Genomic DNA, 13148 nt, shown 5'->3' with positions numbered 1-13148 from the left:
GTCGGGACTTTGAATCAACTGGTTCCATTATATAGGAATTGTTTGACCAATATGTATAATATGATTGATTTTACTTTGTAAAGTGCCTCGAGATGACATGTTTCATGAATTGGCGCCATATAAATAAAACTGAATTTAATTGAATGAGGACTCTTCAGAACATTTGGTGCTTGATTCACGGATCAGAGACTTGTAGTCATTTTAAGGGTTGCTCACCTGTTTAGAGAAAAGCATGTGATGCAATAAGGCCTGAAACACAGAGAGGCAGGACAAGTTGCTTTCAATGGTTTGGAGTTCACCTTTAAAGGGTGTTTTGCACTTTATGTGCATTCTGAACTTTTGTGAGTGACGTGTTTCTTGATACAACTTAAAATAGCTATCATCAACAAAAAACGTGAATATTTTCGACAAAGAAACATTGGAAAAATATGATATATCCCCATTTATTAATATGATACATACTTTATACATTAATTTGAACAGCTAATGTTTGAATAATTAAATGACTGCTGGTCGGGAATCTAGAAGTCAGGTCATGTTTGCCTGTTCTGAGTGGGCAAGTGTAGCTCTCTAATGGAGTAGATGAGGGTTGAAGCTTTGTTACCAAGCCCAAAACGCTCAGTTGACGCACTTATAAACTCATTAAGAGAGCAGATCATTTGAAGCTTCAAATTAGATCGACAGTAGATGAGGGTCATTCATAACGCGGCTTCATGTTCCGTAATCACGACATCTTAAGTGCAATGGCTTCGCACAGCCATGTTTGCTTAAAATAAGGAAATCTAATAAATGAATTGAGAAGCAGGCATAATAACACTTGTGTATGTGGTAACAACGCTACTCCACATACAATAAATATGAGTGGAGCAAAAGTGAAAACTCAAAACTGGAAACATTTGAACACCAGCAATGATTCATTTTAATTTTGTAACATTGACACTTCACAGTACTAAGAGCAAAAAATGGTGGTGAATTTAACAGAAAAAAAACAACAACCACTACAACAACAAATCTGACAATTACTTCTTAAAAACCAGTAACAAAAAAAAAAGGCACAAACACAAAGAATCAAAGACAAGTGTAAAATACAATGTAGCTTAACTCATCCTACTTAGAGAGCAAATTATGAATTGTGCTGAAAAACAAACTTACACACAATTACGTTCCACGCCTTGTTTTCCTGCTCTGACCTAATTGTTTATTAGTAAAAACATCCCGCAACAGTCAGAAACAGAGAGGAGATCAATACCCAACCCTGTGCTGGGATGAAACCTGATCTGTTTACTCTAAAAGCTACGCTGCACGCTTGGTGTCATTTTCATGAGCTTGATTCATTGAACCACAGTGAACACAAACGATGATAGCAGCGTCGACGCTTGGCTTGGAACCAGATCCTCTCACTCCTGCGTTCCCAGCACAGAGGCTGATTGACAGCAGGATTGCTTCCTGCTTCTCGCTGCTGTCGTTTAATAGGCGGCACAACAGAAACGGGAAATCAGCTCAACATATGTAGGGGGAAATTATTATTTCAGCAAATAAGTGATAAATACAGAGAGAAAAGAGGATGCATTCAGCTACAGCATTAGTGTTTGCTGATGTGAGGACCAGTCTGAGAGTTCTTTGATGTAGTTTGGCCCAAGCGGATCACCGTAGACCTCTGTCTGTGGAGGATACGGGTTCTCCTCACCGGCACCTGAAAAGTACACAACAATGTTAAAGTTAAACTCTCATCAATATGATTAGCAATGATATCAGGCTTGATGAAAGACAAGCTTGTTTTTTTTTCCCTAAACAGTATCATGTATCAGTATCAAATGCAAAAACACAACCATGTTTTTGCTTCGTGAAATTATTTTTTTTTTGCTGTAAATTAGCTATATTTGGTGGGTTTTTTAGGCATTGACACTTAAACTGTTCCAAAGAAAAAACTCAGTAAGAGAAAATTAGTTTTTGCCTTTCAAGATGAACAAATGCAAGCCTTGCCCAGCAGCATTGCAGCAGCAGGGCTTTGGTAACATTCAAATATTTTTTTTTTTTTTTCAAATTTTAGGATGCATCTTCTTTTTCTTCTACTTATGCGTGATCGGGTCGCAGGATAAGTAGGGAGCCCCAGCCATCCCTCTCCCCAACATCTTGGCCCAACCCATCCCAAGGTGTTCCTAGGCCTGCCGAGAAACATTGTCCCTCCAGCGTCTCCTGGGTCTTCCCCTGGGTCTCCTCCCAGTGGGACGTGCCCCAAAACACCTCACCAGGGAGGCTTCCAGGAGGCATCCTAACCAAATGCCCCAGCCACCTCAACTGGCTCCTCTCGACATGGAGGAGCAGAGGCTCCACTCTGAGTCCCTCCTGGATGACCGAGCTTCTCATCCCATTTCTAAGGGAGAGCCCAGAAACCCTGCGGAAAAAACTCCTTTCGGTCGCTCATATTAGCGATCTCATTCTTTTGGTCACGACCCAAAGCTCACCATAGCTGAGGTTGGGAACGTAGACCGACCGGTAAGTCGGGAGCTTCGCCTTTTGACTTAGCTCTCACTTCACCACGACAGACCAGTACAGCATCTGCTTCACCGCAGACGTAGCACCAGTCCGCCTATCGATCCCTTGCTCCAATTCCCCCTCGTTCATGAACAAGACCCTGAGATACCTAAATTGCCCATTTGGACTTAAGACCATAAAATAAGAATAAAATAAGTTCCCGTAACAAGACTTGACAAAAAAATTAGCGACTATTATCTTAAAGCCATACAAGGTAACTTTCGAGTGGCACTCCCCCTACAGGGCGTTTTGAAAATAGCACTGTCGTAAATTCCCGCTCTCCCCACCCGGCCCAGCTACAGCACACCATCACTCTCAAAGCAACTAGAAAGATGGAGAGAGAGAGACATGTGTATGTGGATGGGAGACCGGCTCACTTGTTTATTTAGTAGAGGGAGGGGGCATGGAGGTGGCGAGAGAGATGTGTGTATGTGGACGGATAGTGGACGGAGATGCCGGCTCGCTGTCTGTAGCACAGCGGGAGTGGGTCTATTTATAAAGTAGCGCTTGAGTTGGTGGCTCAGTTTGTTGTCCAAATAAGAGACTTTACTGTCAAAAACAAGCCCAAATAAACCGCACCCTGCGACTCAGGAAATTTACAAGAGACTTAAAAAAGAAACAAGCAGGAAGTTGCTTATAATAAGCAGACTTGGTAACACTGTTATTGATGCCAATGGCCTTACACCGGGCTGCCGTAAAGCAGTTTCTCTAACAGCGAGGACGAGAAGAGAGCCGCAAGACCGCCTCCGGGCCGGATCACAGAAAGTTGCAAGTGTGTTTTTTCGGCCAGAGACACCAGGGGGAGATGACAGACACCTCAGTCATCTCATAAACCCTTAGATCATAGTCACAGGGACTTAGAAGAGGATATATTAAGTTACTTAGTGGGGCTTAAAAATAGAGATTGTTCCTCATCTGAAGCATTTGAAGACTTTTTCTTTAGATTTATTTGTTCTCCCTTCATCAGAGTGAGTTTACTCAGTTGCCCACACACTTAAAAGTGGGCTTCTTTGCTTTTCATTTGTAAATCATAAAACACAGTAGGTATGAATGGAATCATAAAACAAAACCACTCATCTTTAATAGCCAATTTATTTTAGTCCAGGAGCTTTTAAATGTATTTCATTTTAAAGTTATTACTAATTTATATAGGATACAGCATAAGGCCATTGAATTTGTCAATTGATGTCACTTTGCATCATACTCGAATTTCGCTAACATGATGAAATTTGGAATGATTCAGGTCAAAGTAAAAGTGAGCAGAAACAAGTGTCGTACATTGCGGCTGGTCCCACATAGGGTGCGTCCTCCATCCTCTTTGCTCCCATGTCTGGTTCCAGAGGTCACTGTTTAAATGGTCCATCAGCTACAAGAGACAACACACAACACACACCAAAAAATGGCGTAAATCTCTCAAATGGATGCAGAATGTATTTAAATTTGATCAATTAATTGTTGCTTTTTCATGTTCTCAAGTCCCTTTTCAGTGAGAATACCTGGATTGATTGTAATTAGTGGCTAAGATAAGAACTTACCTTATAGACAGCCTCACTTGGTTCCTGTTGCGCAGCTTTGGACTCCCACATCCCTGCAAAACAGCAATAACTATCAGCCTCCTTATCCTGGACAGAGAGGCTGTTAATCCAGGAGAAAAAAAGTAGTTTAAACAAAGATGCATCTTACCCTGTGCTTCGGGGCTGTTAAAGTTGTGCTGTGCGCTGGTCTCCACCTTATGTGCTGGGTTTGTAACAGGTGTTGTTGCCGTAGGCAGCCAGGCTTGCTGTGAGGTGTATGTGTCGTCAAGTCTGCAGTCTCCTAAACCTCCCTGTCCTTCTACGGGTCTGCTGAACAGTCCTGCTGAAGCGCATCGTGTTGGAGGTGAGTAGGAATAATGCTAAATAATAATGCTGAATGCTGAATAATGCTGTTTGAACCACGCTCACCTCTCCTCCGTCTGCGTGTCTGAGAGCTGGGCAGCATCCTGTAGACTCTGTAGGCATTGCTGCCTCTCTTCCTGCTGTGCTCTCGCAGCTCACAGATGTCAGGGAGGGAATTCAAGGCGCACCGGAAGTTCGCCTTCCACGTCTTGGGATCCGGCTTGTCTCTTCCTGGACGGTACCTCCCTGAAGTAAATGAAGACGGGGACAGGCATTGGTAAACGGAGTTTATAGCATTTGTAGACTGCTCATCAACATCACTCACTACATCTTTGTGCAGAGTAAGGCAATTTGATGAGACCAAAAATCCAACAGCCATGATTTTTTTTTTGTCTGTGGGAGGAAGCCGGAGAGCGCCCACACATTTAAGCTAATGCTCAAATCCACCCGTCTTAAGATGTCTATAAGAAGCAAGAAGCATTATCCTTTAGATAATGTATATCGAGGGCGAGATCTCTGCTACTTCTACCATTGTCTGGTTTAACAGCAACATAACTCTGTGGTTATCGGAGTTTCTTTGAAACCCTGTCACACTTTTGAATTTTAATTAGCTGTGAAGTATGAGGAAGCAATTATGACCACAGGGAGAGGCTTGTGGCAGAACACCTGCATTTAATGTTGTCTATTATGGGCGGGGAACAAATCAGTTGAAGAAGGTGTTACATTTTGTGTCATCGTAAATTATATGTTTACTTTTGTGGGCAATATGCAATTTTCTGTGGATAACTGTGCAGGGTAGATGTATTTTTTTTTTTTTTTGTGGGGTAGTATGTTTTTGTTTTATCAAATGTTTAAAAAAAAACTCATAATTTTTTACTTCAAAATTAATAATCCTTTTACATTGTTTTGTTAGCTTTTGGGAAGTTTCTTCCTAATTTTTTTTCCACAGAAAAATACTTCTTACTTTGACAAGATTATTCTTAGCACGTAGAAAGATCAAGTCAATTAAAACATTAACATGGATTATGACTAATCCAACCGCTCTGTCCACCCTTTGGCTTAACTGCAAACGCCTTTCCGCGAACACTGACTGATTTGGATTAAAGCTGGTTTAAACTAGTCAACGCTGTTTTGTAGAATTAAGCTTAACAAATATACGTATCAGCAAAAAATGATTGATTAATTTATGTGTTTCAGTCCAGTTTTTGTAAAATCTCATTGCATAGAAACTGCTGTAAATTCTTCTGTTGAATTTCGATGGGAGCCGAGAGGCGAGATTTCTAATTTTTGACTTTATTGGACCTTTCCACTTCCTTTACAACCATTAAGCACAGTATCCTGATTAACAGACTCAATCTTTCTAAATCAGGTCATGTCTGAAATGGCAGCACTGTATTGCAGGTTTCCGAAAGCTCTGTTCTGGGCGTTCTTATTTTTTTTTACTTTATAGATCTCCACTGAGGCAGATCATCAAAGACTGTATGATGTCTGTTATTATTTCTGCTCTTTTGACAGGCATCTGTCAATGCTTTATAAGCTGTCTAGCTTAATGGCAGTCTGACATAAAATGAGAAATGGTGAACTGAATTTTTTTTCTTAATCATTCCTTCTAATTATATGTTTTCCTTTGATGAGCCAACACAATGTAGTATCATGAGCTCCCTCTGTACCCTTTAGTCCCGTGTTATTTTTTGATAGCTCATTGAGCCGCATCCATAATAGCTGACTTTAAAATTGCTTTTATCATGAAGTAAATATTTCTGAACTGGCACAGCGTTTGTGCGTGAGTTGCCGGACTGGAAATGGTTAGTCACGGAGTTGTTTTAGACTCGCCCAGTTCAGTGTTACAGTCTTGACCTAATTTGTCCAGTCGGACTTAGATCAGCTTCAGGCTGTGCAAACTGCAGCTGCTATAATGCTAACTAGTATAAATAAAAGAGCCTGCATCACTTAAATTTGTTGGCCAGTTTTTTTTTTTTTTTTATAGTTTTAATTTTATTCTTACACTCTCGGTTTTAGATCTTCAGGTCAATCATGGTCGCATGAACTGTGACGCTTTTGGGGATCAATCTTTCAACTCAATGGCACTGTGTTTTGTATTATACGTTAACTATTTATTTGTTGTATGATCACTATTGACGCTTTTGTTTTCAGATCAGCTGTAGATACTTTTATCCAGACAAGTCTTCAGATAAATCCGTGACTTCAATCTTTTTTGTGTTGCGTTGTTTTTATTCCCCTTTTTTTTAAAGTAATTTTACTAATCCATCGTTTTAAATCATCTCGTTTTCTTGTTTTATTTTTTTGTGTTTTGCCGTAAAGGAAACCGGGATTTTTTTATCTGTCAAAACAACAAACTTGCTCCTGGGTTCCTTGAATTTTTAACATTTTTCTTTCTTAACAAACTCAAAGCCTGACTCAGTCAACGAGGGGAAGAATTTAAATACAGTTACAGTTGCATTTTTTTCGTGCGTAAACACAATCTAAACATACGCAGCTATGTCAAAGCATCCTGATGAACTGATGTGTCTCAACTGATGTGTCTCATATGAGGAAAGGCATTCATAAATATACCAAAACTGAAACCTCATTTGTGGGGATTGCATTTGTGACAGTTAAATAGCAGGAAAACATTTCTGTAAAAAAACCCAAAAAATAAAAAATGCAATCAGCTGAACGTCTTGTCACGTGGATCGATCTCATAATGAATCCCTGGATGGGATTCAGACTTATTTGTATTGATTGTGTTGTAAAAAAAAAACAAAAAAACAGACAGACAGTGAAAGCTATGGCTTTTAAAGACTTTTGTAGACACTCGCTGAATTTTTATATTCATGAATGTAAAGAACCAAAAATGTCAGTAGATGTGGCCATTATAAGTTATAGTTCATTGATCAAATATTCCCTTAAGGGGAGCTTCTGGGTACAAACAATGTAGAAAAAAAAGGTTTGTTCAGAAGTCTTGGGCATCAATCGAATGGAATATTAAAATTTTTGACAATGACCATTTGTACACTTTTAAACCTCTCAGGGTGTGTTCGTCTGATACAACTGCATCGTCTGTAAAGGAACTGCTATCTGTCTTCTTGACTCGAACATGAATCTTATCAGATCCTAAAGACTACTTGCACGCTTTCAGCTTTGCAGGAAGTGTTTTAGGCACAATCAAGAAAAGAAAAGAAAACTGTGTAAAAAACGCGATGGCTTGTTGTGTCTTGTTGTGTTACGTGTAATCTATATGCATTCTGAGCTGGCGTCACACCAAAATGTCATTATAGCAAAACATAATGACAGTAAAGATTCTTGATTCTTGATCAAGCAGCAGAAACCTTGAAAAGGTCTCCAGATTAAGTATGATTTAAACATACCTATTTCTTAGTATATGTCAGGTGCCTCATTAGACTCATTAGGCTCCAGCCCTAGAAGCCCAAGTCTAAGACATCTGGGGTTATTGTTTTCTGAATAACCCCAGATATCACTTAATAGAACATTTAGACTGTTAAAAGGATGCCTTAAGCCCTAAAATATAAAATTTGCACAGATTTACACATAACACAGAGACCGGGACCAAACAAGACATAATGTTTAAAATAGTTGACTGCACGTAACAACACAGAAGTTAAAGACCTGCCAATGACATGTTTTAATTTAAAAAGAATCTGATTTGTTTCTATTGTATTCCATATAATCCCTATCTGCTCCACCACAACCTAAGAATGAGTCAAAAAGAAAAAGACAAAAAATAAATAAATGTATGTGGTCAATCCACAGGCAGGGATGGACAGACAGTCCAGGAACATCAGCCTGGCCCGTTCAGTACTCTTAGACTTAGACAGCTTTATTTGTCATTTTTTATGCACAAAGTGCGTACAGAACGAACAGGGAAACGGTCGACAACACTTTTCGTTTCAGAGCAGCCGCAGTGCCAAGGAGTGGGTGCACCAACTGGTGCGTGTGTGCGCACAGGTCCAGGTGGAAGCAGAGCGAGATAAACCAGGCTGAAATTAACGTTGAAACCTGAATGCTGACTCAGCAGGGTCGTCATGAGGAAGTGAGAACATTGGGGTTTCACCTGAGCTGCAGTTAGATTTAAATGCTGTGACAGAAAACAGCAGGATCCCTCTCTGCGAGCCTCTAGCCGGATTCGCATAATATTGTGAGAAATATCTGGCACTTAGTTCAGTGGAAATCACAGCAATTACTCCTAAAGTAGCTTTACACATTAAAAGGTCCTATAGCTCACTCAATTGCAGCAGGTCAAATTCTACATGTAGACAGAAAATATAACACATCTACTGGTGCCAGAAGGACATAGTGAGTATAAAAGTAAGCTTCCTTCTTCTTTTTCATATCTTCTGTGCCGATTCTAAACATGCAGCCACGGGTTGTTTAATAGTGCAATATCAAAAAGAAATAAATCATAGCAATTAATCAATCACGAGTTTTAATAAAATGCTTTTGAAAAGCTTCCATCACAATTAAAATAAATAAATGTGGTTTTAGGATATATCACCATTAGAATAAGATGTAAGCAAATCAACTTTATACCAGTTTCCTTTTTTGAAATGTAAGAAATTACAACCGTGTTGCCTCAGGGGTGAAACACTTTGATCAAAGTGTAAAATTTAAAGAGGTAATGTACCTAGAGAGGAAAATGAATACATTTATTTGTCCTATAGTGAAATATAGTTTCTCCGAGTCTTAAAAACAACTTTTGTCAGACAGAATTAACAAAAATTCAGATTAAGGTTTTTCTAAATATCCTAAAAGCTGCCTAAAAGTGTTTTTTGCCCCATTAATTGTAAACTCTATGTCTCTTTAACCTTCACTTCAACTATTAACAAAAAGGTAAAACCAAGTAAAATTGTTGTAACCTTTTTTTGTTTGTTTGTTTGATTCACAAAAATTTTCATTCAATCAAAACCGAGCCAAGGCAGAGAACTGATGCTACATGTCTCATATAAGATTAATTCTAAATCACCTAAAATACTAGGCCCCTGATTCATGAAAATTTTACCATTTTGAACTTGGGCTAAAGCCCCCAAGATTTCAAGACCCTAAAAACGGCCCTGCTGTGAGCGATAAAGCTAAAAATGCCCAGTCTGAAAAGAAGTCAACTGTTTTCAGGAAGATCTTGATATCCTTTCTGGTATTTATGCAGTGTGTTAGAACTACGCTGAACTTTATTAAAAGCAAAAACAGTCAAAAGTCGGCATTTCCTCATTTTTCTACTTTTTGCTTTTCAGCTAATGCAAATAGAAATATAGAAATGTGGGCTTCATGAAAAGTTTGTTAAAAAGCTGCTTAAAGGTTATTTTCATAAGGTACTTTTAGTGCCTCATCGCAATACATACTCTAATTTAATGATTATGACTTTTTCTCCTTTCCAATGCTGCAGAAAGACTTTACCACAGCGTGCTTTTTTTGTGAAAAGATTAAATTTCATCACCTGGCAGCCCATTCATCTTGTAAAGTGAGTGCCCAAGGTGCATTGAGTCCTTTCTCAAATTTAGCACCGCTGTGTAGTTTAAAGCCGAGTCTCTTTTAAGACCTTAATTACAAGGTTTAGGAAGAAAGTCACCATCATCATCAATAAATGATGGATAAATAATTGAGATATTCCTGCCTTTATTGTCACTTCCACACTTGAGCATTTTTTGCAGACACTATTTTTCCTTTTGTCAAAATTGTGTGACGACCATAAGAGATGTAATTTGACAGCAGTATGATCACATTTCACCCTGACTGCAAGTGAACTGCGACATTCCCATGATGCGATGTGATCCCGAGCCAAAATAAAGACTTTCCCAAGACAAAAGGAAAGAAAATGTCAGAACTACACGTCTGTGCTTGTGCATGTGTGACCCTATTAAAGCCACTAAACGCGGGGTGAGATGCGACACTTCTAACAGTGAAATACATCTTATAGATTAGATAGAAAGGGAAATCAGAGCTTTTTTCAGTGCCAGCAACGATTGCTCAGATATATGCAATTATGTTTCTTTTTAAATGAATTCTGTGTGAATCAACAGTTACTTAAATCGAAAGCATGTTTCTTGGCCGTATATTCATGCTGGCACTGATCTGTGTGTTGTCTTGGATGGATGGCACTGAGATCCAAACAACCATCAGAGAGTCAAGAGTGCCTGGCTGCTTTGAAAGATGGCCTGTAGCAGTTATTTGTTTGTTCATTGGATGTCTTAGTGCCACTTCCATCATTTAGTTGGAAAACGGATTTATGATAGGAATGTGGCTCGTCGAGAAAAACTGAAAGATGCTATGGCTCTTCGGTGGAAATGATATCAAAGAATGAAAAAAAAAAAAAAAAAACGGTCAGTGGACAAAGACAATCGTCAATGCAGGCACAATTTTTACTTTTTTGTGAACTTTCATGATCTTTAATAGCTTTGAAAATCGTGACAGTAGTACCTCACTGTTTTTGTTTCTTTTTAACAAAGCGACAGATTTTTTTTTTTTGTTTGAAAGACATTTGCTGATTTTGCAAATTTTCATTTGCTGATCAGAATTATTTAAAGATGAAAGGAGAAAACCTCGGCATCAAGCTTAAAGAAAATTTAAAGCCTACAGTTCTTCATTGGGGCCTTGAGAAGTCAACACCATCACATAACATGGCCAATCTTAACAAACTACCTGCTTCTGTTTTTTTATCCTATATAATCCTTGTTATATATGTTTACATATCAAGGTACAGTTATTTTAAGTGTTCTTCCACATTTTTGGTGATTCTTTGTTTCTGAATGCTCTTTGGGTTTTGTTGGATCGAACTCTTGCACTGCTCAAAAGAAGCAATGAAACAACCATCGGGCTATAAGTTGCACAGTGACAGAACTTAATTTTTGATCCAAATTAAAAAGAAATTACTAAAATTTGAAACAGTCCCCTCTCACTTTCAAAAACTCTCAGCTTGAATCGGAAACATTTTGCAACAGATCTGAGCCATAATTAGGCATCATACCTTTAAATATTGTGGATTGTTAGTATCTTTATTTATTAATTAACAATATTAAACTGTGAAACTGTACTTCATGCAGCTTCAACAAAGACAACCCAGTCTTTTAGATTGGACTAACGCTAAACGTTGGCATCCATCACAGCAAATGTGTTGGCTTTACGTTGTTTTAACACGACTTGACATTGAATGTAATCTTAACAGAGGAGGCTGATCGTCCCTGCAGTTCGTCGGCATGAACGAGAAGACCCAGCAGAGGAGAGTAAGGCCCATTAAGTTGGTGCTTTGACCTTACCTGTGTGCATAGCCCAACTCCTGAAGAGCGTCGCATCCCGGTCAATGCTCCAACCGTGCCGAGCAGCATGCTTCCACGGAATCTGGAAGATGCGAGCTGACTGTTGGACAAGAGACAATCGCATTTTAATTGTCAGGTTACATAACTTTATTCCGTCTGCAAATGTGGTTTCATCCGCAAGAAACAACATGAACCCAGATGTGTATGTACATGTCTGCGTTGATGTAAAAAGGAGGAAAAAAAAAAAAGCAGAAAAAAAGGAGGGGGGGGGGTGTCGATGGAGGGGTCTACCTGGTCCAGCCAGCTGACACCTGGATACTTCCCGGACTGAATCTGCTCCTCCAGCCACGGTCTCAGTCTCTGCCTTGCCGGTTGCTGCATGCTGCCAGGTCTGAGCTTCAGGTGTGCAGAAGCGACGTGCGGTTGGAAATGCACCAGTTGCATTGAAGTTTAACTAGTAAAAGAAAAATAAACTGAGCATGATCATATCAAGTTCCACTGGAACAACCGGCCTACAATGCCTAGTTTCTTCCAATCACAGGGCACACATTTAATCTTGATCCAGCTCCTCCTCCATCAAGCTTCCTCCATGAAAAATGAACTCCTCCTCTTATAGGAAACAGCCTTGGTTTTCTTTCAAAGTGACGTGGATGGAAGTGTTGGAATTAGTGTTAATGTTATTAAATGCCAAGAATAAAAACATGCTGGTAAAGTCCTGCTGGCACTTTTCAATTTAGTTTAACAGTATTTTTTAAACATGCAGTGTTTTATTAGTTTTCAGGTGTTTTATTCAAGGTGTGCTTGAAAGACAGAGCTAAGAGATTTTGCTGCACCTGCAGCAGGCCTACAACAGCGCGTGCACAAAAATAACATCAGAGGGAAGCAAAACAAACACCATTCATAACAGTGCGACAAATGAGCCCGTCACATGCGGCAACAGTTATACGAGAAAGGCCAGAAGCGCTTTAACACTTTATGCTTTTCAAGAGTCGTTTTCTAAAACCATGTTCCAAGGACAGATGAGACAATAAAATATATAAAGTAGAAAATGCTCTTCTAATATAAAGTGAATAGGAAAATATTATGGTTTTCGTCTCAATTTCCTGGACTACGTCTTTATTAAAGCGAAATTAGACACACTTTTAGATTTTGTTAATCTTTAAATCCATTTTTTTTTAAACAGTTTTACTACCTTGTAACTCAAGTTTCATTTAGCAAGTTTTAAGTTTTGCATCATCTGATTGTCATCAGTCAAATTTGATTGTCAAATGTCATCAGTCTCTCATTAGAGAGAATTATCTTTTCTCATTCTCATTCAAAAGAGAAGCAATGCAGACACCCCTGAAACATATCTCGAACCTTCCCTTCCTGAGTAGAATAAGAGAGACGGTCATGCACAGCAAATTAAACAACATCCATCACGAGTTTTAATCTGGCTTCAAGGTCTAACACGGCATGAAAAAGCTCTCCT

General features: G+C 39.1%; 1 protein-coding gene across 2 annotated transcripts; it reads right to left on the bottom strand.

The window, feature by feature from the left end:
* Positions 1 to 422: 422 nt before the first annotated feature.
* LOC105930013 (interferon regulatory factor 1) lies at positions 423 to 12120 on the bottom strand. Of its 2 annotated transcripts, none has more exons than XM_012867986.3 (7): positions 11969 to 12120; positions 11678 to 11777; positions 4479 to 4658; positions 4219 to 4392; positions 4071 to 4123; positions 3814 to 3901; positions 423 to 1693 (listed from the first exon to the last, which is right to left on the bottom strand). In XM_012867986.3, exons 1-7 carry the CDS (start codon positions 12056 to 12058, stop codon positions 1575 to 1577), a joined length of 804 nt encoding a protein of 267 aa, XP_012723440.2. In that variant the 5' UTR covers positions 12059 to 12120; the 3' UTR covers positions 423 to 1574. The 2 variants fall into 2 exon arrangements, with proteins under 2 accessions (XP_012723440.2, XP_012723441.2); XM_012867987.3 differs by having other exon boundaries at positions 4219 to 4389.
* Positions 12121 to 13148: the final 1028 nt, after the last annotated feature.

Source organism: Fundulus heteroclitus, chromosome 4 (assembly GCF_011125445.2).
Source record: "Fundulus heteroclitus isolate FHET01 chromosome 4, MU-UCD_Fhet_4.1, whole genome shotgun sequence".
NCBI lineage: Eukaryota > Metazoa > Chordata > Actinopteri > Cyprinodontiformes > Fundulidae > Fundulus > Fundulus heteroclitus.
This window is presented reverse-complemented; position numbering and strand designations above follow the sequence as displayed.

Bases quoted from the DNA above. Each gene is read 5' to 3' on its own strand.
- LOC105930013 (XM_012867986.3), bottom strand. From the start codon at position 12,058: ATGCAGCAACCGGCAAGGCAGAGACTGAGACCGTGGCTGGAGGAGCAG. The intron at 11,778-11,968 runs GTAGACCCCTCC...CTTGTCCAACAG, and splicing joins GTGTCAGCTGGCTGGACCAG to TCAGCTCGCATCTTCCAGAT. The intron at 4,393-4,478 runs GTGAGCGTGGTT...GATGCGCTTCAG, and splicing joins GACACGCAGACGGAGGAGAG to CAGGACTGTTCAGCAGACCC.